This window comes from Oncorhynchus clarkii, chromosome 20, assembly GCF_045791955.1.
Source record: "Oncorhynchus clarkii lewisi isolate Uvic-CL-2024 chromosome 20, UVic_Ocla_1.0, whole genome shotgun sequence".
NCBI classification, from domain to species: Eukaryota; Metazoa; Chordata; class Actinopteri; order Salmoniformes; family Salmonidae; genus Oncorhynchus; species Oncorhynchus clarkii.
Genome location: NC_092166.1, coordinates 10,677,984 through 10,703,157, shown reverse-complemented (window position 1 = coordinate 10,703,157; position 25,174 = coordinate 10,677,984). Strand labels below are relative to the sequence as shown.

The following is a 25,174-nucleotide window of genomic DNA, read 5'->3' as shown; positions in this document are numbered from 1 at the left end:
TGTACTGAGTGAGAGCAAACATAATTAGCTATACAGCCTAATAATACCAGTGATGGTGTAGACCTAAATCAGCATTCAGCATATCGTTTGTGCAACAGTATCGTCTAAATCAAAGAGGAATATGCAAAGCAAGAATAAGATAAATACATGAAGTAGCTAATAGAAAACATTCAATGTAGCCAAAGATTATAGGGCCCCTTAGGAAACACTTGTCAACACTTTAGTTCCTACCCTGTCACAATAACTCCTCCCTGGCATTATCATTCGTTGTCATGTCAAACAACACTGTATTCAAAGTGCCCACTATTATATTCTAACAATAGAATTAGAATAGTCATTCTATTTCCATGATTCCAACAGTTCACCCAAGTGTTTTGCTCTAAATCGCAAGTCAAATCGCAATTGCGACATTTGGTTAAAAATAAGTCCTAGATTATTTGCCCATATCGTGCAGCGCTACATGGCAGTGTGGAAATGATCTCAATTGAGTGCAGGAAATACAGAACATTATAAATCTGCTGAAATTTGTTTTGGTTGAAGTTGAATTGAACAGTATAAAACAATCAGAATGGAGAAAGACCCATTGAAATCACTTAGAGTGTATGTGTTGCCACCCTAAGGTCACACACTACTTATAAAGCAGCCCTAAGCCTAGCTTATAGAAAGCTTATAGAAAGCTGATCCTCCTCTTGTTAGTGGAGGCCATGACTCTGTTTTCTAGCTCAATTGCATAGCCTATTGAAATGTTGCGCAACATGAGTTCATGGGCTCTCATGAAGTGTTTGATTAATACATTTGCATTGATGTCAAAGTGATTAGAGGGACAATAGCGTGCTGAATACGAGGCAGTTAGCAAGTTTGGTAGGTTACTAATGACCATCAGCAGCTTCAGAGCTTGGAGAAGCCTATCACTAAATGGTTACATGGAATATGACTGCCTTCATGACTGGTGACCGCAGGTGTGGCCCTGAACCCTGAAGTGTAAGGTGCTTCCAATTTTTTTTCTGGACTGGATCTTTGTATTTACCATTTGGATCCTGTTTCAGTAATAATGAAATCCGACCTTCTTGTTGAGTATCTGATAATCTACAATTTTTATAGGAGTGTATAAAACATGATAATAACGGTCCTCTGAGTACATCACAAAAGGATTGGTATACCTCAACTGGTAGACCATCCAGCCCTGGAGTTTTCCTGGACTTAAAGGCTTTAATTGCATCAAGAAGTTCCTCCTCTGTAATGTGGCCTTCACATGAGTCTTTCTGTACAGCTGTTAATGCTTCCTCTTTCAAAATATAGTTTGGTGAATTATCGGGGTCATTTTGGTAGCATTATTATGTTGAAGATTTAAAAAATAATTTGGTTCATTTTTACCCATATTTCATCATGTTCTCTTTAAATTTTATAATATATTACACTTGATCTTTCTTGAACAAGATCTTCCATTTATTTTTTTGTTTTTCCTCTAACTTATTCTGTGTCTCTTTGGTACAGTTTTTATTGGTATCTATCTTTACTGTTAGTCCTTCCATTTCCTTTTAAAAAAATGGACTCTTTTGACCTAAATTGCCTTTGTTTTAAAGATGAGTACTTCATTGCATGGCCTCTAAAGGCACATTTAAAAGTGTCCCATACAATAAGAGGATGTGCTGTACCTACATCTGAAGTCGGAAGTTTACATACACTTAGGTTGGAGTCATTAAAACTCGGTTTTCAACCACTCCAGAAATGTATTGTTAACAAACTATAGTTTTGGCAAGTTGGTTAGGACATCTACTTTGTGCATGACATAAATCATTTTCCCAAAAATAGTTTACATACAGATTATTTCACTTATAATTCACTGTATCACAATTCCAGTGGGTCAGAAGTTTACATACATTAAGTTGACTGTGCCTTTAAACAGCTTGTAAAATTCCAGAAAATGAGGGTCATGGCTTTAGAAGCTTTTGATAAGCTAAGTGACATAATTTCAGTCAATTGGAGGTGTACCTGCGGATGTATTTCAAGGCCTACCTTCAAACTCAGTGCCACTTTGCTTGACATCATGGGAAAATTAAAAGAAATCAGCCAAGACCTCAGAAAACAATTTGTAGACCTCCACTAGTCTGGTTTATCCTTGGGAGCAATTTCCAAATGCCTGAAGGTACCACGTTCATCTGTACAAACAATAGCACGCAAGTATAAACACCATGGGACAACGCAGACGTCATACCGCTCAGGAAGGAGTCGCGTTCTGTCTCCTAGAGATGAACGTATTTTGGTGTGAAAAAGCGCAAATCAATCCCAGAACAACAGCAAAGGACCTTGTGAAGATGCTGGAGAAAACAGGTACAAAAGTATCATTTCCACAGTAAAACGAGTCCTATATCAACATAACCTGAAAGGCCGCTCAGCAAGGAAGAAGCCACTGCTCCAAATCCGCAATGTAAAAGCCAGACTACGGTTTGCAACTGCATATGGGGACAAAGATCATACTTTATGGAGAAATGTCCTCTGGTCTGATGAAACAGAAATAGAACTGTTTGGCCATTATGACCATCATTATGTTTGGAGGAAAAAGGGGAAAGCTTGCAAGCCGAAGAACACCATCCCAACCGTAAAGCACGAGGGTGGCAGCATCATGTTGTTGGGTTGCTTGGCTGCAGAAGGGACTGGTGCACTTCACAAAATAGATGGCATCATGAGGAGGGACAATTATGTGGATATATTGAAGCAACTCAAGACATCCGTCAGGAAGTTAAAGCTTGGTCGCAAATGGCAATGCAAGGCAATGCTACCAAATACTAATTGAGTGTATGTAATATTCTGATCCACTGGGAATGTGATGAATGAAATAAAAGCTGAAATTAATCATTCTCTCTACTATTACTCTGACATTTCACATTCTTAAAATAAAGTGGTGGTCCTAACTGACATAAGACAGGGACTTTTTTACTAGGATTAAATGTCAGGAATTGTGGAAAAACTGAGTTTAAATGGATTTGGCTAAGGTGTATGTAAACTTCTGACTTCAACTGTATGTTATGTCGGAAAACGTCAGTTCTAAATTATTCTGTCCTAGTTAAAAGCAAGTTATCATCCAATAGGCTTTGATTAAATTTCCAATATCCTTGCCCACATGGAAATTCTGTAAGTGTAATGTTATAGGCCAATTATTTGATGGTCCGACCGCATTCTGTCCCCTATCAATTTAAAAATTGATTCTGTCCCCTATCAATTTACAAAAAACATTTAGTGCTAGCGAGAACGACATAAGAAAGTAGTCAAGACGACTAGCTAGATTGAGCCTCCGCCATGTATATGTCACTAGGTCAGGATATTTAAGTCTCCATATATCCACTAGTTCCAATATATCCATGATTTCCATATTTCCTTACGTGAACGAGGGTAATAGTTTGTAGTGTGATTTCCTTAACGGTCCATAGAGGTATTTAAAACTGTATTATAATCTCCCACCATAATAATAGAGTCTTGTGTTGCTTGTAGGTTTGATAAAGTATTATAAATCATTTCAAAGAAGTGTGGATTATCATTATTTGGACTGTATGGATTAATGAGCCATATCTGTTTATGGTCCAATAACATATGTAAATAGTTAAGGTAAGGTTTGTGGGAGGGTAAATGGATCCTAAACCTGTGCATAGGAAGTGGGAGCAACAGCTACCCAGAATATTCAATCAACACTTTGTAGCCCATGTTGGTTCCCGATGGCCCTTTGTTATCCATGTTGGCTCTCATGTGCTCCTAGTTGACCATGTTGTCTCTCATGTGCTCCTAGTTGTCCATGTTGTCTCTCATGTGCTCCTAGTTGTCCATGTTGGCTCTCATGTGCTCCTAGTTGTCCATGTTGGCTCTCATGTGCTCCTAGTTGTCCATGTTGGCTCCAATGGATCGCTAGTCGTCATCTATTTGCAGTTGTCCCCAGTCGATCTCTGGGCCATCGTCGAGGTGCAAGATAAGGTAGGACATGAGCTGGAACACGTATTGGAATTGCAACAAGGCCAGGTACAAGTAGAAGTCGCTGACATCGATCTGGCACTGGTCACCTGAGAAGTTCATCTCACATATACAGTGGAAGTGGTTGACAAGGTTGTGGCAGTAGCCTCCGTATTCACAGGGGCCCGACGCACACTCATCAAAGTCTATCTCACACCTGTTACACACGGGGGATTTCATGAAATATACTTATATATTAGTTATATATTTAACAAGAATTGCATATTTTAATAATATTAATTACATTATTATATACATATGCATTGTGTTACAAAACCAACTAGCTAGCCAACTGAGTTTGGTACACTTTCTAAGTCTAGGAGACCTAGGCCTAGCTACAGTGCTTTGCGAAAGTATTCGGCCCCCTTGAACTTTGCGACCTTTTGCCACATTTCAGGCTTCAAACATAAAGATATAAAACTGTATTTTTTTGTGAAGAATCAACAACAAGTGGGACACAATCATGAAGTGGAACGACATTTATTGGATATTTCAAACTTTTTTAACTAATCAAAAACTGAAAAATTGGGCGTGCAAAATTATTCAGCACCCTTAAGTTAATACTTTGTAGCGCCACCTTTTGCTGCGATTACAGCTGTAAGTCGCTTGGGGTATGTCTCTATCAGTTTTGCACATCGAGAGACTGAATTTTTTTCCCATTCCTCCTTGCAAAACAGCTCGAGCTCAGTGAGGTTGGATGGAGAGCATTTGTGAACAGCAGTTTTCAGTTCTTTCCACAGATTCTCGATTGGATTAAGGTCTGGACTTTGACTTGGCCATTCTAACACCTGGATATGTTTATTTTTGAACCATTCCATTGTAGATTTTGCTTTATGTTTTGGATCATTGTCTTGTTGGAAGACAATTTGTAGACTCCATCAGGTTTTCTTCCAGAATGGTCCTGTATTTGGCTCCATCCATCTTCCCATCAATTTTAACCATCTTCCCTGTCCCTGCTGAAGAAAAGCAGGCCCAAACCATGATGCTGCCACCACCATGTTTGACAGTGGGGATGGTGTGTTCAGCTGTGTTGCTTTTACGCCAAACATAACGTTTTGCATTGTTGCCAAAAAGTTCAATTTTGGTTTCATCTGACCAGAGCACCTTCTTCCACATGTTTGGTGTGTCTCCCAGGTGGCTTGTGGCAAACTTTAAACAACACTTTTTATGGATATCTTTAAGAAATGGCTTTCTTCTTGCCACTCTTCCATAAAGGCCAGATTTGTGCAATATACGACTGATTGTTGTCCTATGGACAGAGTCTCCCACCTCAGCTGTAGATCTCTGCAGTTCATCCAGAGTGATCATGGGCCTCTTGGCTGCATCTCTGATCAGTCTTCTCCTTGTATGAGCTGAAAGTTTAGAGGGACGGCCAGGTCTTGGTAGATTTGCAGTGGTCTGATACTCCTTCCATTTCAATATTATCGCTTGCACAGTGCTCCTTGGGATGTTTAAAGCTTGGGAAATCTTTTTGTATCCAAATCCGGCTTTAAACTTCTTCACAACAGTATCTCGGACCTGCCTGGTGTGTTCCTTGTTCTTCATGATGCTCTCTGCGCTTTTAACGGACCTCTGAGACTATCACAGTGCAGGTGCATTTATACGGAGACTTGATTACACACAGGTGGATTGTATTTATCATCATTAGTCATTTAGGTCAACATTGGATCATTCAGAGATGCTCACTGAACTTCTGGAGAGTTTGCTGCACTGAAAGTTTAGGGGCTGAATAATTTTGCACGCCCAATTTTTCAGTTTTTGATTTGTTAAAAAAGTTTGAAATATCCAATAAATGTCGTTCCACTTCATGATTGTGTCCCACTTGTTGTTGATTCTTCACAAAAAAATACAGTTTTATATCTTTATGTTTGAAGCCTGAAATGTGGCAAAAGGGTGCAAAGTTCAAGGGGGCCGAATACTTTCGCAAGGCACTGTAAATGGTCTGTAACCTGATTTAATGTGTTCATTTCAAATCAAATCAAATCCAACTTTATTAGTCACATGCTCTGAATACAACAGGTGTAGAGCTTACAGTGAAATGTTTTCTTACAAGCCCCTAACCAACAGCTCCGTTTAAGAAAAATATGGATAAGAATAAGAGATAAAAGTAACAAGCAATTAAAGAGCAGCAGTAAAAAAATACAATATTTACAGGAGGGTGCCAGTACAGAGTCGATGTGCGGGGGCACCGGTTAGTTGAGGTAGTATGTAGATGTAGGTAGAGTTATTAAAGTGACTATGCATAGATGACAACAGAGTGGCAGTGGTGTAGAGGGGGTGGGGGGGGGGGCAATACATATAGTCTGGGTAGCCATTTGACTGGATGCTCAGGAGTCTTATGGCTTGGGGCTAGAAGCTGTTTAGAAGCCTCTTGAACCTAGACATGGCGCTCCAGTACCACTTACCGTGAGAGAACAGTCTATGACTAGGGCAGCTGGAGTCTTTGACAATTTTTAGGGCCTTCCTCTGACACCACCCGGTGTAGAGGTCCTGGATGGCAGGAACCTTGGCCCCAGTGATGTACTGGGCCGTTCGCATTACCCTCTGTACAAAAAACTAAATTTAAAAAATTCATGCTCCAAAAAGATAACCCCAAAACAAACACTGGCAGCCCAAGAGGCTTCTGGACACTTCTCTCTTACTGATTGCCGATAATTTTTAATTACCCACACCTGTGCACTTATCAAGGCTAGGCACAGCATCTGCAGTCGGTTGCTGCTGCCTCCTAGGGATTAGGTAGTGTTCTGTCTATCTATGCTAATACTTAACCACGCCCCTATATAATAAAAATTAGTACAATCATTTTTCTACTTCATTCATGTGGTATACTGAGTAGCAATTTTGTTTTATTTCCAGTTGCTTTATGACTCTAAAACCTAATTAAAATTAACATATTTGATCATTAATATTCTATCTAAATCTTCAAGGGAGAGGGAGTTGACAGGTAATGTTTTTTGTTCACCATGGCGATATCAATATAATTTGTTTAAATCTATCAAAAGAAGAGAACTTTCCGGACCCTGAGTTGTCTTGTTACACTATATGTAAACATGAAATTAAGGAAGTTGACCCTGCTCATTCCTCAATAATTTAGGATGTTTGACAAATCTGATGGAGTTTACCAAACCTTGGGACACATCTTTAAGGAGTCACAGTTTTAAGATACATATTCTTCGAAGTCACAAAGGTTTATTCCAATAAACTACATGAGATCCGTTTTCAGATCCAAGTTTCTAACATTTTGAGTTTCCGAGGTTGAAATTGGAATCCTTTGCTTAGGACAAGGATTGTCCAGATTTTCAAGAATGCCTGAATTACATAGTAATTACCCTTAGGTTTCATTGAAATTCATTGACACAAGTGTTTACTACAGATTTACTATTGTTTATATTCATGGCTTACCATTGCCCTATAAAACCGGGCAGACAGTCACAGGTGTAGTCTTGCTTAGAGCAGTTCCCCCCGTTGAAGCAGCTGTAATTCCATCTGTCTCCAGGACACACGGACGTGGGCAGGTTGGGGTATCTAGAGTTCAGCGACACAAACATACAAGCATCAGTTACCTGACAGTTAGGAGTTTGATAGCTGGCGAAATGGCTCAAACAGAATTGTTAGTTGATTAAGTTGATGTGTCTAATCACCACAGATGTGAGCTAGTATTGGCTTGACAGGATATCATTTAAAATTACTTGAAAGAACTTGAAATAACTTACGGTATCTTTTCAATGTACCATGGGACTTCTGGCACCTTTTCACTAAAAGAGAATGATTAATCAGGCATCCATTTGGGGCGGCAGGGTAGCCTAGTGGTTAGAGCATTGGACTAGTAACCGGAAGGTTGCAAGTTTAAACCCCCGAGCTGACAAGGTACAAATCTTTCGTTCTGCCCCCGAACAGGCAGTTAACCCACTGTTCCTAGGCCGTCATTTAAAATAAGAATTTGTTCTTAACTGACTTGCCTAGTTAAATAAAGGTAAAATTTAAAAAATTGTGTTCATATTACCCTTGACATATGATATGACATATGCAATAACTCATGCACAATTGAGTTATAGCTTTGGATTGTTTTGTTTAGTTCTTGCAGATTTGTTTTTTGATTTGTTCTATGTTCTTTAAGATAAATTAGGGTTAGGATGGGTTAAGGTTGGGGGGGAATATGGGAAGCGTTTGAGACTTACTCGCAGAAGGGCCCGGTCATGTTCCTGGGGCAGTGGCAGGCATAGTTCAGGAGGCCTCTGAGACAGGTGGCCTCCGGGCCGCACTTGTTGTTCTCACATGTGTCCACGTCCTTCTCACACCTGGTCCCCCCATACCCCGGCTCACACGCACATAGATATCCCTCCCCCAACACACTGCAGTTGCCATGGACACAGGGCTTGACGGCGCAGGTGTCCACGTCATTCTGGCATTGTGGCCCCATCCACTCAGGAGGGCACCTGCAGAGGGAGAGGTCAAAGAGTTCCTCACACACCCCCTGGTTTAGACAAGGGTTCGGCGTGCACACACTAGCCCCCCGGCAGCCATATAGGGGGGTGACGGCACTGGGGGTCCTCACAAACTGCCCTTCTTGGGGCCTGGGAAGGTTCAGGTCAGTATCTCCATAGTAGGGCAGTGGGAGCCCCCCGATCTGGACAGGGCCCAGACATCCATCCAAATTCCCCCCTGCCTCTGGCCCCAGACCTCCCAGGAGGATGTCCACTCCCTCCCTGAGGAAGGCCAGGCTCCCAGAGGCGACTTTGGACACAACATGCTCCTCCTCTACTCCATCTCTTCCCCCATCCAGGACCATGATCCACCTGGAGGTCTGTAGATCCGGGGCTTCCATGGAGAGCTCCACCATGTGCCACTTGCCGTCGCTGACCAGGCCCCGGCTCTGGGCAGTGAGCTTGGGGGAGGCCTCACCACCACCGGCCTGTAGTTCTAGCAGGAGGTGAGAGTCCTGGAGGGAGATGGTGATGAACTCAGAGCCTTTCTTGGTGTGTAGGAGGGTGGCGTTCGTTTGTCTGGTTCGCACACTTAGGAGGACGCTGCTGAGGTGGTGCCTGATCTTCCCGTTGCCTCTGTAGGAAAGTATGCTGTCATTCCGAAGTGTCACGTTGGACACACCTGGGATGCAAAACAGAAGAGGCTTAAAACAACGAAATCTGTAACTGAAATATCCTCAGTGGCACAAGAAGCAACCAAAAATCAACGAGAGAGATGGGGCAAGTGCAATGTTCAACATTTTGGGCTAAAACCCCTTTCAAGTAACTGAGTCATTAACCGTTGCCCCCATCTCTCCCATTGATTTGTGGTTAGCCCTGGGCAAAGTTACTGAAGTTAAAGGTGGCTGTTTAAAGAAATCCACACCATGGATTCCAGTCTCTCCTAGCCCATAGACTACTTTCAGGGTAAGGAACCATATCTTTTAATTGCCTATTGAACAAATAGGAGCATTACTTGAAAAAATTCTGGTACCTTAACCTCTTGAATCATGTGGTGGTATGGTTAATCTGGGGGGATAAACTTGGCTTATTGGCTCATGGGAATTCTGTGTTGGGCTTCTCCTTCTGCCCTAAGTCTCTACTGTATTTACCTTTACTCTAGTTAAGCCCTCAGATAAGGAAACACAGGGAGGATAATCAACAGCCCATTCAGTGGATACACACTGAATAAGCCGACATACTAGTCTGCTCTATATAGAATACGCCAAATACAGAGAAAAAATTGCTACATGTCTATGTTTCCCTGGCCTCTCTTCAAGAACCCCCAGCCAGTTCCACGTATCTATTTAAGTACAGCGAACTTAATTCAACTAATTAAGCAGACATGATTCAACTTGTCAAGCAGAGTGGATTCAGCTAATGAAGGGCTTGATGATTAGTGAACTACCGGTAATTGAATCAGGTGCACTGATACTGGATTAGGTCAAATACACTACATGACCAAAAGTATGTGGACACGTGCTCGTCAAACATCTCATTCCAAAATCCTGGGCATTAATATGGAGTTGATCCTCCCTTTGCTGCTATAACAGCCTCCACTCTTCTGGGAAGGCTTTCCACTAGATGTTGGAACATTTCTTTGGGGACTTGCTTCCATTCAGCCACAAGAGCATTAGTGAGGTTGTGCACTGATGTTGGGCAATTAAGTCTGGCTCGCAGTCGGTGTTCCAATTCATCCCAAAGGTGTTAGATGGGGTTGAGGTCAGGGCTCTGCGCAGGCCAGTCAAGTTCTTCCACACTGATCTCAACAAACCATTTCTGTATGGACCTCGCTTTGTGCACAGGGACATTTTCATGCTAAAACAGGAAAGGGCATTCCTCAAACTGTTGCCACAAAGTCGGAAGCAAAGAATCATTGTATGCTGTAGCATTAAGATTTCCCTTCACTGGAGCTAAGGGGCCTTGCCCGAACCATGAAAAACAGCCCCAGACAATTATTCCTCCTCCACCAAACTTTACAGTTGGCACTATGCATTGGGGCAGGTAGTGTTCTCCTGGCATCCGCCAAACCCAGATTTGTCCATCAGACTGCCAGATGGTGAAGTGTGATTCATCACTCCAGAGAACGAGAGTCCAATGGCGGTGAGCTTTACACCACTCCAGCCGACATTTAGGCTTGTGTGCAGCTGCTCGACCATGGAAACCCATTTCATGAACATCCCGACGAACAGTTATTGTGTTGACGTTGCTTCCAGAGGCAGTTTGGAACTCTGTAGTGAGTGTTGCAACCGAAGACAGACGATATTTCCTTCAACACTCGGCGATCCCGTTTGTGTGGCCTAGCTTGTGTGGCTGAGCTGTTGTTGCTGCTAGATGTTTCCACTTCACAATAACAGCACTTGCAGTTGACCGCAGCAGCCAAAGGCAGGGCAGATATTTGACGAACTGACTTGTTGGAAAGGTGGCATCCTATGACGGTGCCACATTGAAAATCACTGAGCTCTTCAGAAAGTCCATTCTACTGCCAATGTTTATCCATGGAGATTGCATGGCTGTGTGCTCGATTATATACACCTGTCAGCAACGGGTGTGGCTGAAATAGCCAAATCCACTAATTTAAAGGGGTGTCCACATACAATTGTAAATATAGTGTTACTGGACCTTGCAGGCGGTATTAAAAGAGAGGTTTGAGAAACATTGATATGAGTAATAGTGAAATTTGACTTTTGATTTCTGCAGAATGGATTACATTGCTTGATTGATAATCTCTTCAGAAAGGGGTTCCCGAACTAGGAACTCACACTCAAAGCCCTGTGAGAGGGTCTGGCAGGCTGCGGTCGAGGGGCACGGAGACAGCTCACACCACTTGACCACCTCACAGCGCCGCCCTGCAATGTTGGGTGGGCAATTGCAGATAAAGTCGTCCCACATGGAGTAGCACACTCCGCCGTTCAGACATGGGATGTTCTGGAGGAGACAAATAATAACTCTGTCAAGCAGTTGACTTTGTCATGGAAAATGTCATGGGGCAACTGTGTTGTCATGGGGAGGTTGTGCAGAGTCATTGGGCAACTACAGTTGAAGTCGGAAGTTTGCATACACCTTAGCCAAATACATTTAAACTCATTTTTTCCACAATTCCTGACATTTAATCCTAGTAAAAATTCCCTGTCTTAGGTCACCACTTTATTTTAAGAATGTGAAATGTCAGAATAATAGTAGAGAGAATAATTAATTTCAGCGTTTATTTTTTTTATCACATTCCCAGTGGGTATGAATTTTACATACACTTAATTAGTATTTGGTAGCATTGCCTTTAAATTGTTTAACTTGGGTCAAACGTTGCAGGTAGCCTTCCACAAGCTTCCCACAATAAGTTGGGTGAATTTTGGCTCATTCCTCCTGACAGAGCTGGTGTAACTGAGTCAGGTTTGTAGGCCTCCTTGCTCGCACACTCTTTTTCAGTTCTGCCCACAAATGTTCTATAGGATTGAGGTCAGGGCTTTGTGATGGCCACTCCAATACCTTGACTTTGTTGTCCTTAAGCCATTTTGCCACAACTTTGGATGTATGATTGGGTCACTGTCTATTTGGAAGACCCATTTGCGACCAAGCTTTAACTTCCTGACTGATATCTTGAGATGTTGCTTCAATATATCCACATAATTTTCCTACCCCATGATGCCATCTATTTTGTGAACTGCACCAGTCCCTCCTGCAGCAAAGCACTCCCAAAGGTTTTGGCTGATTTCTTTTGATTTTCATGATGTCAAGCGAAGAGGCACTGAGTTTGAAGTTAGGCCTTGAAATGCATCCACAGGTACACCTCCAATTGACTAAAATTATGTCAATTAGCCTATCAGAAGCGTCTAAAGCCATGACATAATTTTCTGGAATTTTCCAAGCTGTTTAAAGGCACAGTCAACTTAGTGTATGTAAACTTCTGACCCATTGGAATTGTGACACCTTGAATTATAAGTTAAATAATCTGTCTGTAAACAATTGTTGGAAAAATGACTTGTGTAATGCACAAAGTAGATGTCCTAACTGTAACGGTTGTCGTTGGTGGAAGAAGGAGAGGACCAAGGTGCAGCGCGGTACGTGTTCATGATCTTTTAATTACACTGAACACTAGAACAAAAAGAACAAAACGGAACAAACGAAACAGTCCCGTCTGGGACAGAGACAGAAAACAACTACCCACAACTCAAGGGCGAAAACAGGCTGCCTAAGTATGGTTCTCAATCAGAGACAACGATTGACAGCTGCCCCTGATTGGGAACCATACCAGGCCAAACACCTAGAAATACAAACATAGAACAAAACATAGAATGCCCACCCCAACTCACGCCCTGACCAACCTAAAATAGAGACATAAAAAAGGAACTAAGGTCAGGACGTGACACTAACCGACTTGCCAAAATTATTAACAAGAAATTTGTGGAATGGTTGAAAAACGGGTTTTAATGACTCCAACCTAAGTGTATGTAAACTTCTGACTTCAACTGTATGTTGTCAAAGAGAATATACTTGCAGAGCTCCAGAAACTGATTCTCAAATAGAACCCCCCATCACACTTGTAGGCAATGTCATGGCGACGTTAACTAGCTTCGATCATGCGCGGAAATTAGAGAAAATGAACAACTATGTGAAGGTTAAGGACCAAGCAGGCAATGAGACAACAAAGTAGGGTGCAAACACTGTAGTTGGGTTTTTATTTCCCCAAACTTTAAGTTGTTAACAATGTAAGAGGATTCAAGCCATAAAGTTGCATAAAATATTATACGGTCTGTAAATTAATAAAAGTAAACTTTTCTAAAGCCTCAACATAAAGTATAACTGACGTCTACATAGCAGAGGAGGAGCAACTGTAACGATCGTAGTTGGAATGAGACAGGCGGGAGTGAAGGGCGATTCCGGCAGCTCCGGAGTGACGGGCGATTCCGGCAGCTCCTGACTGATGGGCGGCCCCGGCAGCTCCTGACAGACGGGCGGCTCTGGCAGCTCAGGACAGATGGGCGGCTTTGGCAGCTCAGGACAGATGGGCGGCTTTCGCTGCCTCCAGCTCTGCCTTGAGGCGGCGATATTCCCCAGCCTGTGGCCAGGGCCCTTTTCTGTCCAAAATCTCCTCCCATGTCCATGAGTCCATAGATCGCTGCTGCCCGATACCACGCTGCTTGGTCTTTGGTTGATGGGTGATTCTGTAACGTAATTCGTCCTCCTCTGACGAGGAGGAGTCAAGATTGGACCAATGCGCAGCGTTGTATGTGTCCATGTTAATATTTAATAAATCAACTGAACACTGAATAACAAAACAACAAAGTGAAAGAACGAAACGACAACGAAACAGTCCTGTCTGGTGAAGACACAAAACAGAAAATAATCACCTACAAAACACAGGTGGGAAAAGGCTACCTAAGTATGATTCTCAATCAGAGACAATGAACGACACCTGCCTCTGATTGAGAACCATACCAGGCCAAACACATAAACACAATATAGAAAAAAGAACATAGACTACCCACCCCAACTCACGCCCTGACCCAACTAAAACAAAGACATAACAAAGGAACTAAGGTCAGAACGTGACAGCAACTCATATCAAGGGTTAACTAAAGCCAAAAGCATGGCACTCAGAAGGGAATGGCCAGTTCCAAATATACAAGGCAGGTAGGCTGTAAAGATACTCATATGTGCATAGTACATTTTACCATAATATTTAGAGTTAGGGAAATCCATTTCGCCTACATGCTGGACAGAGGCGATCCAAAACCCCTCCAGATTAAGGGTAATAGAATGTGGGTAATAGAATGTGGGTAATAGAATGTGCCAAGAACACCTAGCCACCAGAAAAGAGCTGCACAAAACCAAAATGGTAAAACAGGGTCATTATTTGAACAAGGCTAAATGTTTGTTGCAAATGAATGTTAAAGTGCACAGGATAGGGACGTTTAGCAGTGCGGCTAGATGTGTCTGTCACTCTAAGGAAGTTATCTTGGATGCTAGGAACTTTGGGTTTATAAACTCAGTGGTGTTGTCATGAGGCAACTGTGGTGTTGTCATGAGGCAACTGTGGTGTTGTCATGAGGCAACTGTGGTATTGTCATGAGGCAACTGTGGTGTTGTCATGAGGCAACTGTGGTATTGTCATGAGGCAACTGTGGTGTTGTCATGGGGCAACTGTGGTGAGTCATGGGGCAACTGGCATTGTCATGGGGCAACTGTGGTTTATCAGTATAGTATGTAGTATATACTGTGGTTTGTTATGGGGCGACTGTGGTTTGTCAATATAGTATGTAGTATATACTGTGGTTTGTCAGTATAGTATGTAGTATATACTGTGGTTTGTCATGGGGCAACTGTGGTTTGTCAGTATAGTATGTAGTATATAGTATAGTGTATGTCCAGCTACTCACACTGCAGACGTTGTCACTCATACATCCCTGTGTGACGTTGACCAGCTCCTCCACACCGTATGAGGCCACTGAAGTTCCTATGGGAAAGAACTGCAGCCGTTTATTGTTTATTCTCAGGTCCTGGACACAGCCTTTCAGGTAACCCCCGAAGGAGGCCGAGGCTCTCTGATCAGACAAGCCCCCAACGTAGACCAGGTCCCCTGGCTGCGCCACCACGGGCCGGATGGGAATGGTTCCATGGCTCTGGGTCGACTGGAACAGGGTCACAGAGTCGCCCTCCAGCTGCACCGTCACCAAGTGAAAGTGGCCGTCACTGACCACTTTGCTTCCCTCCAGGCTCTCAAAATTGTTCACCTGAACTTTGACCCGGCCGTCATCCAGCCACAGGCGGAGGTACTGGCTGGTGCTGTTAGCCAGGACCAGGAGAAGGCCACTGGGGCGCCGGGTACGCACAAACATGGATATGGTGATGGTGCCAGAACCCAGGGGATCGTCCAAGGAGAAGACGGCATAGCTTGCTACGTCCTCGTTCCCGAACTTGGCGGTGATGTACTCTGCGTTGATACAGAGAGAGAGAGTTTTAGAAAAATAAATAGTTGCAAACTATGTCCTCCCAATTATTTAATGCATAGATGAAGAACTAACAGAGAGAGATGGTGTCAAAACACAAAGACAATAGCATGGTTTCCACTACACTCTTAGAAAAAAGGGTTCCAAAACAGTTCTTCAGCTGTCCCATTAGGAGAACACTTTTCGGATCCAAATAGGACCCTTTTAGGCTCCACATGGAACCCTTTTGGATACCATGTAGAACCCTCTGCAGAAAGGGTCCTACATGGAACCCAAAATGGTTCTACCTGGAACAAAAAAAAGTTCATCAAAGGGTTTTCCTATGTGGAACCCTTTTCCGGTTCTAGAACGCAGGTTTTTCTAAGAGTGTACCAATCTCCAGTCGGGCCACTGTGTGTTAGTGCCTTCTCTTTTTCCAAAACTATGCTATTGTTTGTTTACTAGTCTGGGAACCAGGATTGGTGTAAATTCCATTTATTCCTGACATGAAAAGTTTTCAAATCATGAATTGAATTAAACTCATAAAAATGTAATGGAATTGCCCCCAATTTTGACTTGGTACCAGACTGAGATGTTTATGCCACTCATTCAAGCAGCAGGGATGGAATATTGTCAGGTGTGAGCTTAGGCAATCCGGCCCCTGAGGACTAGAGTTGCCCATCCCTGATTCAAGGTGAAGAGGACCAGTATTCAGAACTCGGACCAGTTATTTCCACCTCTCACGTTAAAGCGTTGTGGCGGGAGTCCTTGGGAACCCCTGTTTTCTGGAAAGTAAAAGCTCTCCCAGTCGGCTCCTTAAACGTTTCCTTAATCCTAAGGCCAGGTGTTATTTGATTTGCTTCTCTCGGCCTCTGTGTGTTTGAGTTTATGTGTGTACGTTCATGTGTGCCTGTGTGTGTGTACCTGTGTGTGTACCTGTGTGTGCGCATACATGTGTGTTTATGAGTGTGTGTGTGTGTGTGTGTGTGTGTGTGTGTGTGTGTGTGTGTGTGTGTGTGTGTGTGTGTGTGTGTACTGTATATGCTATTTTTACTAGTTCTCTAAGCTCCTTTGCAGTCTACCACAGGCTACTTTATCCACCTGTTCGGTGCCACATTACAAATCCAGCCATCCAGATTTTGGAGTGATCCTGAGGCTGAACTGTTGACCTGTAAATCAGGCAAAAATGACAATTTCCATTGGTCTTGGCTACATTATCCAAGCTTTAGGAGAAGCACATAACCATTGCTCTAATAGAATATGTGGTATTATTGCATTGAAATGACATTCTGAAGCTGTGGCTCTCATATTGTACAGTGTTTCTGCTTTACTTTGGTTTTACTGCTACATCTTCAGTGTTTTCAGACAACACTCTCCAGGCCTTACCCTCAGCACAGTCAGTATTCCCCTTGTATGGTCTGTAGCATTCACACACATAGCTCCTCCATCCCTGGTTTATGCAATGCCCCCGGTTCTGACACGGGTTGTCGTCACACTTGTCCTTGTCGCTGCACCCCACTGTGACGTTGATCTGAGCCGGTGAGTTGGCGGGGGCAGGCACCACCAGCCGTGACTCCACAAACACGTCCCGAAAGCAGCCCAGGAAGTTGGCAGGCGGGACAAGTGGGACAGGGGGGTCAGCAGCCTCAGGCGTCCTCTTTCCTGCTACCACACCGGAGCCCCAGCCCAGTCCCACACCTCCTAGGAAGAGGCTGTGGCGGACTGAGCCGGACTCGGAGAGTCCGGAGCCTTGCTCCAGTAGGGGGGTGTCGGTGGTTGGGAACTCCTTGGTGCAGCCCACCTCATCACAGGAGGACTGAAGCAATCTGATCCCGCTTCCCTCCGCCTCACTGCCCAGCCAGGCCTCCACTGTGTGCCACTGGCCATCCGACACGCTCGGCGGTAGCTCCAGAACCACTGCCCTTCTTGACTCTTGACCTCTTAGCATGCTGAGGCGTAAGTGGCTGTCGACCAGCTCGATGGTGAGCAGCAAGTCTTCGACCCGGCGCTGGAGGAGGGTGCCGACGTGCCGGTCCGTCCTGAAGCTTAGGGTGACGTTCAGAGGTACTTCAGGGTCCGATAGCTGGGTCTCCACGTACATGTAGCCGCTGGTCTCGAAGGAGAAGATGGTGGACGTCTGACACTTGGAGCCGGTGAAGCCCGCACGGCAGGAGCAGGTGTAGGTGTGGCGGTCGTTCAGGAAGAGGGGAGAGCAGATGCTGCCATTCTTGCAGCGGTTGCCGTCGCAGCCCAGGAGGGCGACTGTGCAGTTCTCACCTCCGTACAGTTGGCCATCTTGGCTCTGTTGAGAGCAGAGGCACCTGTAGCCTCCATGATGGCTCTCGCAGACGCCACCATTCTGACACGGTAGCAGTTCACATGTGTTAGTGTCCTCCTCACAGGTGGCACCTGTGTAGATATGTAAACAATCAGATATCTTTGCTTCCTGCATTAAAATCAGTTGGCAATTCTTTTTTATCTATGTGGAATTAATATGTTATTGATATGAATCCGTTTTTCTTTTTCCTTCATGTGAATTTGGCCATACCAAGAGATTGAAAACATTAATTCAAAAGTTTGCCATTGATTACTAGTTTTTTTTATTTTTATCTTTATTTTCCTTTCGATATATCCACATTTACCTAGTTAAATGCACATCTATATATAGGGAAGTATAACACTAATTTTGCAGATTGGTTGATATGTTCACTTGTACTACTTTTTTCCTGTATCAACCAATAAAATAATAACTTTAATTATAGAAATAGATATTTGGAGTTTATTTTGTGATGTTTAGTTTGAACACTATAGAAAGCAAGTCATAAAGAACATAAAACTGTTGATGAAAATATTAGCGTGATAAAACAATTTGATATTCTCTTTGTAACACTTTTCTGTTCTGTGCACTGTATATCCTCACAGGAAACCTCACAGAGAACAACAACAACAACAAACTCACTACGAACAAGAGAGCTAAATTACCTGTATAGAGTAACCACGAAATCCAAACATACACGTTGACTCTCAACATGGTCCTTGGCCAGTCCTCCTAATCAGTAGAAATCGGAATATCGGTAAATGACTCCATTGCATTTCACAGAAGTTGTTTGGAAGCCATTACAACAGATATCAGCTTCTTGTGTTTCCCCCATGGATGAATAGCTGCCCAGTCCAGTCACTCGGGATCACTACGAGCTAGATAGCCTATTTGGGATTAAGCTAATGTACTTAAAATGTCTTACAAAAGGAGTGCTAGCCAAGGAGGAGTTCACAGGACTAATTTGAGCAACAGCAAACATCTCCATTAGTCTAGTAACACGAAGGCTTACATAAGAGACTAGAACCTACCTCACCGATTATGACTTTTTAAAATTAACTTGAATTTAATTTAGGCTGTCTCATGGTGACCTGAAGACCCCCCAAAAATCCATTAATACAACAAAACAAAACAATCCTAACTATAAGACAGCCTATAGTAGGAGGAGTACTGATATAGCCTATAATTCAAATCAAATCAAATCAAATTTGTTACATACACATGTTTAGCAGATGTTATTGTGGGTGTGGCGAAATGTTTTAGTACTTTGATAGTACACTGGTGTCGCGAGAATTTTTATCCCAATGGTTGAACTCAACTATCACTACAGCTTTGACCAATTCCCAGAAGTTTGTAACAATTAGACAAAGCCCCCAGTCTGCAATAGATCAATCCTTTATTCAGAGAGTACCCTGAGGTAAAAAATGCAAACACAGTCATTTTATAACTCCCACCCCCACCTACACACACACACACACACACACACACACACACACACACACACACACACACACACACACACACACACACACACACACACACACACACACACACACACACACACACACACACACACACACACTCTCTCCTCCCTAGATTTGAGGGGCCTTGAAACGTCGACAGTTCAGTTGGCCTTGAATGTCTCAACTCTACCCAGCTCATATTGCGAAATAGTAACACAATGGTCTAGTCACACACATTATTAAATTATGACTCTAACACATTTCATACACTTATATGATTTCATATAGTATTGACTTTAGTCAATACTTTAAACATATAAATTCCTTTATCAACTGGTTTCAAAGATTTAGTGAACTGATGTTATAGACACACAAAAACACACACACACACGTTGGAAGTTAGGGTACCATTCAGTAAAATCCTTTACAGTTTTCTATTAGCATATTGGTTAAGGTTAAAACACAGCCACCTAATACATACTTGCCTACATCAGGGTACTGTGACTCTCTGTGTGGACATTGGTCTCTCTCTCTCCCTGTCTCTATCTCTCCTCTTGCTCTCTCTCTTTCTCTGTCACTCTCTCCCTTTCTCTCTCTCTCTCTCTCTCTCTTTCTCTCTCTCTCCTCTCCAATTCAATTCAATTCAAGGGTCTTTATTGGCATGGGAAACATATGTTAACATTGCCAAAGCAAGTGAGGTAGATAAAGGGCCTCCCGGGTGGCGCAGTGGTTAAGGTCGCTGTACTGCAGCGCCAGCTGTGTCATCATAGTCCCTGGGTTCGCGCCCAGGCTCTGTCGGCTGCGACCGGGAGGTCCGTGGGGCGACGCACAATTGGCCTAGCGTCGTCCGGGTTAGGGAGGGCTTGGTCGGTAGGGATGTCCTTGTCTCATCGCGCAGTGTGCCTTGAATTCTGAATAAATCACTGACAGTGTCACCAGCAAAGCACGCCCACACCATCACAACTCCTCCTCCATGCTTCACGGTGGGAACCACACATGCGGAGATCATCGGTTTACCTACTCTGCGGTTGGAGCCAAAAATCTCAAATTTCGACTCATCAGACCAAAGGACAGATTTCCACCGGTCTAATGTCCAAGCAAGTTATTATCTAGAGTCAATCAGTGTCCTGTTATAGCAGCAAAGGGGTTCCATATTAATCAGATATGATTAATATGATTAAATGATGATATACTCCGCTAAAAGCGCCGAGCAGGTGTTCCTGGTGTGCAGGGTGCTTGGTCGACTGTTGGAGCTGTACGTCAAGGCTGAGAAATGTCTGTTCTTCCAACAGTCCATCTCCTTCCTAGGGGTTGAGGACAGCAGACGGAACATACAGGCGCCCAGCTGGACACTGGGGGGGAGTGGGCTCTGTGCGTAACTATGTCCGCGTCCAACAAGTATGGGAGTGTGATCCATGGACCGCTCCTCTGTGTCATACATCCGGGACAGTGCGTCTGCCTTAGCGTTCTGGGAACCTGGTCTGTAGGAGTGAAAACAAAACGGGTAAAGAACATGGCCCACCTTGCCTGGCGAGGACTCAGTCTCCTACAGTCTCCTACAGACCAGGTTCCCAGAACGCTAAGGCAGACGCACTTTCCCGGATGTATGACACAGAGGAGCGGTCCATGGATCACACTCCCATACTTGTTGGACGCGGACATAGTTACGCACAGAGCCCACTCCCCCCCAGTGTCCAGCTGGGCGCCTGTACGTTCCGTCTGCTGTCCTCAACTGTTTTATATATTTGGCCCACACGTCACCCTCCTCTGGTCACCCTGGCATCGGTCGGACAGTGCGTTAACTTAGTTGGTCCATCTTGGCCAAGGACGTGAGGGTTTATGTTTCCTCAAATTCCTGGTCGTTGTGGATTCCTCCTGCTCGGTGTGCGCCCAGTGCAAGTCTCCCTGGCACCTGCACAGATGGAAGTTACAACCCCAACCCACAACGGCCGTGGTCGCACCTGTCGGTGGACTTCCTGACAGACATTCCTTCATCATAGGGCAACACCACGATCCTGGTCGTTGTGGATTGGTTTTCTAAGTCCTGCCGTCTCCTCCCTTTGCCCGGTCTCCCTACAGCCCTATAGACTGCAGAGGCCCTGTTCACTCACGTCTTCCGGCAGGGTAGCCTAGTGGTTAGAGCGTTGGACTAGTAACCGGAAGGTTGCAAGTTCAAACCCCCGAGCTGCCAAGGTCGATCTGTCGTTCTGCCCCTGAACAGGCAGTTAACCCACTGTTCCTAGGCCGTCATTGAAAATAAGAATTTGTTCTTAACTGACTTGCCTGGTTAAATAAAGGTAAAATTATAAATTAAAATTAAAACTATGGGGTGCCTGAGGATATAGTCTCTGATCGGGGTCCCCAGATCACATCTAGGGTCTGGAGAGCGTTCATGGAACGTCTGGGCGTCTCGGTCAGCCTCACCTCAGGTTTTCACCTGAGAGTAACGGGCAGGTGTGGGTAGGTTTCTGCAGTCATATTGCCAGGCCCGGCCGGGGGAGTGGGTGGCGTTCAACCCCTGGGCAAAGATGGCCCAAAACTCACTCCGCCAGTCCTGCACTAACCTCTCTCCTTTCCAGTGCGTACATCCTGTTCTGGCACCGTGGCATCAGAGCCAGATCTTGCGGTGGATGAATGGTTTAAGCGCTCGGAGGAGACCTGGGACGCCGCCCATGTGCACCTGCAACGGGCAGTGAGGCGGCAGAAGGCGAGCGCCGACCGCCACCGCAGTGAGGCCCCGGTGTTTGCACCGGGGGACCGGGTCTGGCTCTCGACCCGAAACCTGCTCCTCCGCCTTCCCTGCCGGAAGCTGGGTCCGCGGTTTGTGGGGCCATTTAAAGTCCTGAGGAGACTGAAGGAGGTAAGCTACAGGTTACAGCTTCCCCCAGATCACATTAATCCCTCGTTCCATGTGTCTCTCCTCAGGCCGGTGGTGGCTGGTCCACTCCAGGAAGCTGAGGTGCGGGAGGTTCCTCCACCCCCTCTGGACATCGAGGGGGCCCCGGCGTATGCTGTTCGAGACATCCTGGACTTGAGGCGTCGGGCAAGGGGCCTTCAGTACCTCGTGGAGTGGGAGGGGTACGGTCCGGAGGAGAGATGCTGGGTGCCGGTGAAGGGCGTGGAGGACATCCTGGACCCTTCGTTGCTCCGGGATTTCCACCGTCTCCGTCCGGATCGCCCTGTGCCTCGCCATCCGGGTCATCCCCGAGGTCGGTGTCGGCGCTCTGCTGGAGCCGGTGGGGTCAAGGGGGGGGGGGGGGGGGGGGGGGGGGGTACTGTCATGACTTCCACCGAAGTTGGTCCCTCTCCTTGTTCGGGCGGCGTTCTGCGGTTAACGTCACCGGGCTTCTAGCCATCGCCGATCCACTTTTCATTTTCCTTTTGTTTTGTCTTTGTCTTACACACCTGGTTTCAATCCCCCAATTACCTGTTCATTATTTAACCCTCTGTTCCCCCATGTTTGTTTGTGAGTGATTGTTTCTATGTGGGAAGGTCTGTTATTGTGGGCTCTGTTTTTGTATTACATTTATTATATGTTGAGTAAAATATGTTTATTTACTCATATCTGCTGTCCTGTGCCTGACTCCTATACACCAGCTACACATAGACCTCCTGACATTGTGGGAGCTGTACTGTTAGATTTCAGTGCAGCCTTTGATATTACTGACCATAAACTGTTGTTGAAAAAACGTAAGTGCTATGGCTTTTCAACCTCTGCCATATTGTGGACTCATAGCTATCTATCTAATAGATCTCAAAGTTGTTTTTTTTATGGAAGCGTCTCTAATGTCAAACATGTAAAGTGTGGTGTACAGCAGGGCAGCTCTCTAGGCCCTCTATTCTTTTCTATTTTTTATCAGAGTGACTGGCATTCCAGTTACAATAGTCATTTAAAACATTAACAATGTCTACACTGTATTTTTGATCAATTTGATGTTATTTTAATGGATAGAAAATGTGCCTTTCTTTCAAAAACAAGGACCGTTCAATGGGACCCCAAACTTTTGAACGGTAGTGTTGTTGATTAGCAATACACAGAGCAGTTATTACATTTAAAATTAAGTTACAGGTACTGGTCATCTCTGTATACACGTTGCAAGACCCACTGGTTGATGCTTATTTATAAAACCCTCTTAGGCCTCACTCCCCCCTATCTGAGATATCTACTGCAGCCCTTGTTCTCCACATACAGTACAACACCCGTTCTGCCAGTCACATTCTGTTAAAGGTCCCCAAAGCACACACATCCCTGGGTCACTCTTTTTTTCAGTTCGCTGCAGCTAGTGACTGGAACGAGCTGCAAACACTCAAACTGGACAGTTTTGTCTCTTCATTCAAAGACTCAATCATGGACACTCTTACTGACAGTTGTGGCTGCTTTGCGTGATGTATTGTTGTCTCTACTTTCTTGCCCTTTGTGTTGTTGTCTGGGCCCAATAATGTTTGTACCATGGTTTTTGCTGCTACCATGTTGTGCTGCTACCATGTTGTGTTGTTACCATGTTGTTGTTATGTTGTGTTGTCATGTGTTGCTGCCATGCTATGTTGTTGTCTTAGGTCTCTCTTTATGTAGTGTTGTGTTATCTTTCTTGTCGGTCATGGTGTGTGTTTTGCCCCCCCAAAAATGTTTTTTTTTTATCCCAGCCCCTACCCTGCAGGAGGCCTTTTGCATTTTGGTAGGCCGTCATTGTAAATAAGAATTTGTTCTTAACTGACTTGCTTTAGTTAAATAAAGGTTAAATAAAAAATGAATAATAAAAATTGTTTTGAGAAGATCAGAAGGTACTTTATGGGTTATTCTAACTCGAAAGGTTCACTTGTGATTTTAAATGGTCATCTTGATCGCTACATTATGTAATAACAGTAGACAGGGTTTGAATGTAAACATACCGTTGATAAATATTTGGGGAATGTGATGTGATGAATGGTTTAATTTATACTGTCTCCTTTGGCGCATGTGCTAGTTAGAGCATGACAGCAGTTAGGAACATGGCTATTTAGTGTACAATCGCATGTTGTTTGTTACTTGGCATTTATGTTATTAAATGTGGCAACACATTGAAAATAACCTATGGATTAATTATCTTATGTTTAGCTTTAACCAAGGCCAGTACAAATACAGTTCTAAATGTTCATTTCGTCACTGATTCTACGAGTCAGTGTGAATCATTTCTCATATTTCCCCCTTTTCAGCTATAACATTACAATTGTGTAGCTAGTAGGTTATGGGATTTCTATAGATTGACGGAAGTGAATGAAGCTAGTGCAGTTAAGGTGATAATGGCTGGGGTCATTTTTCCACAATAGCATACTGTACATGGGGAGTTAATTTGCATGTCAGTAAATCTCACAGAGGTATTGATTTTACATGCCATACTTGTTGACGCTGATTAATTGATCAGTGTTGACGCTGACATTATGACATTATGTTAATTATTATTATTACATTATGACGTTGTCTAATGTATGTAAATAACATGTCATAATCCAAATTGCAAGTAGGTCATTGAAACAAGGGTGAATAAGAGCAGAACATTAAAGAAGTCTATACTGTTGAAGACCAGTTTGAGGAACGGTTTGATTATTATCATGGGTTTCCAATCATTCCTTTTCCTAATCAATATTTTTTATTATTCGCCTCTATTCATTTTTAAGTGGGTTATGGCTGTGAGACTGTTAGATGAAGGCGTTCACAGTCCTTTCATCCTACAACTCTCTATACAGGTTCCCTAGGTCGTATTTCACTACAATACCCACAATGCCACATACACTATAAATTCGCATAGGCGAATAATGTGATACAGTTCAGCACATTCTTCACCTTTTATCAAGGAACACAAAGCACACAAAGGCTGTTACCGTTTAAAACAATTTACACGTACCTGCATAAATATGAGAGAAATATCAAAGGGTTTCGGTCGGCTTTTTGTGTGACATTTCTCTCTGATTACTGTTACACAAAGGGCTCGAGGACAAAAGCTGAAACAGCCAATGAACGAGCGCGTT

The 25,174-nt window shown here is 44.0% G+C and overlaps 1 protein-coding gene across 1 annotated transcript; it reads right to left on the bottom strand.

The window, feature by feature from the left end:
* Nucleotides 1-1,445: 1,445 nt before the first annotated feature.
* On the bottom strand, nucleotides 1,446-18,850 carry LOC139377251 (protein crumbs homolog 1-like). The gene is made up of 8 exons (XM_071120258.1): nucleotides 18,371-18,850; nucleotides 16,775-17,797; nucleotides 14,840-15,393; nucleotides 11,225-11,390; nucleotides 8,178-9,105; nucleotides 7,713-7,754; nucleotides 7,402-7,524; nucleotides 1,446-4,156 (listed from the first exon to the last, which is right to left on the bottom strand). Exons 1-8 carry the CDS (start codon nucleotides 18,417-18,419, stop codon nucleotides 3,898-3,900), a joined length of 3,144 nt encoding a protein of 1,047 aa, XP_070976359.1. The 5' UTR covers nucleotides 18,420-18,850; the 3' UTR covers nucleotides 1,446-3,897.
* Nucleotides 18,851-25,174: the final 6,324 nt, after the last annotated feature.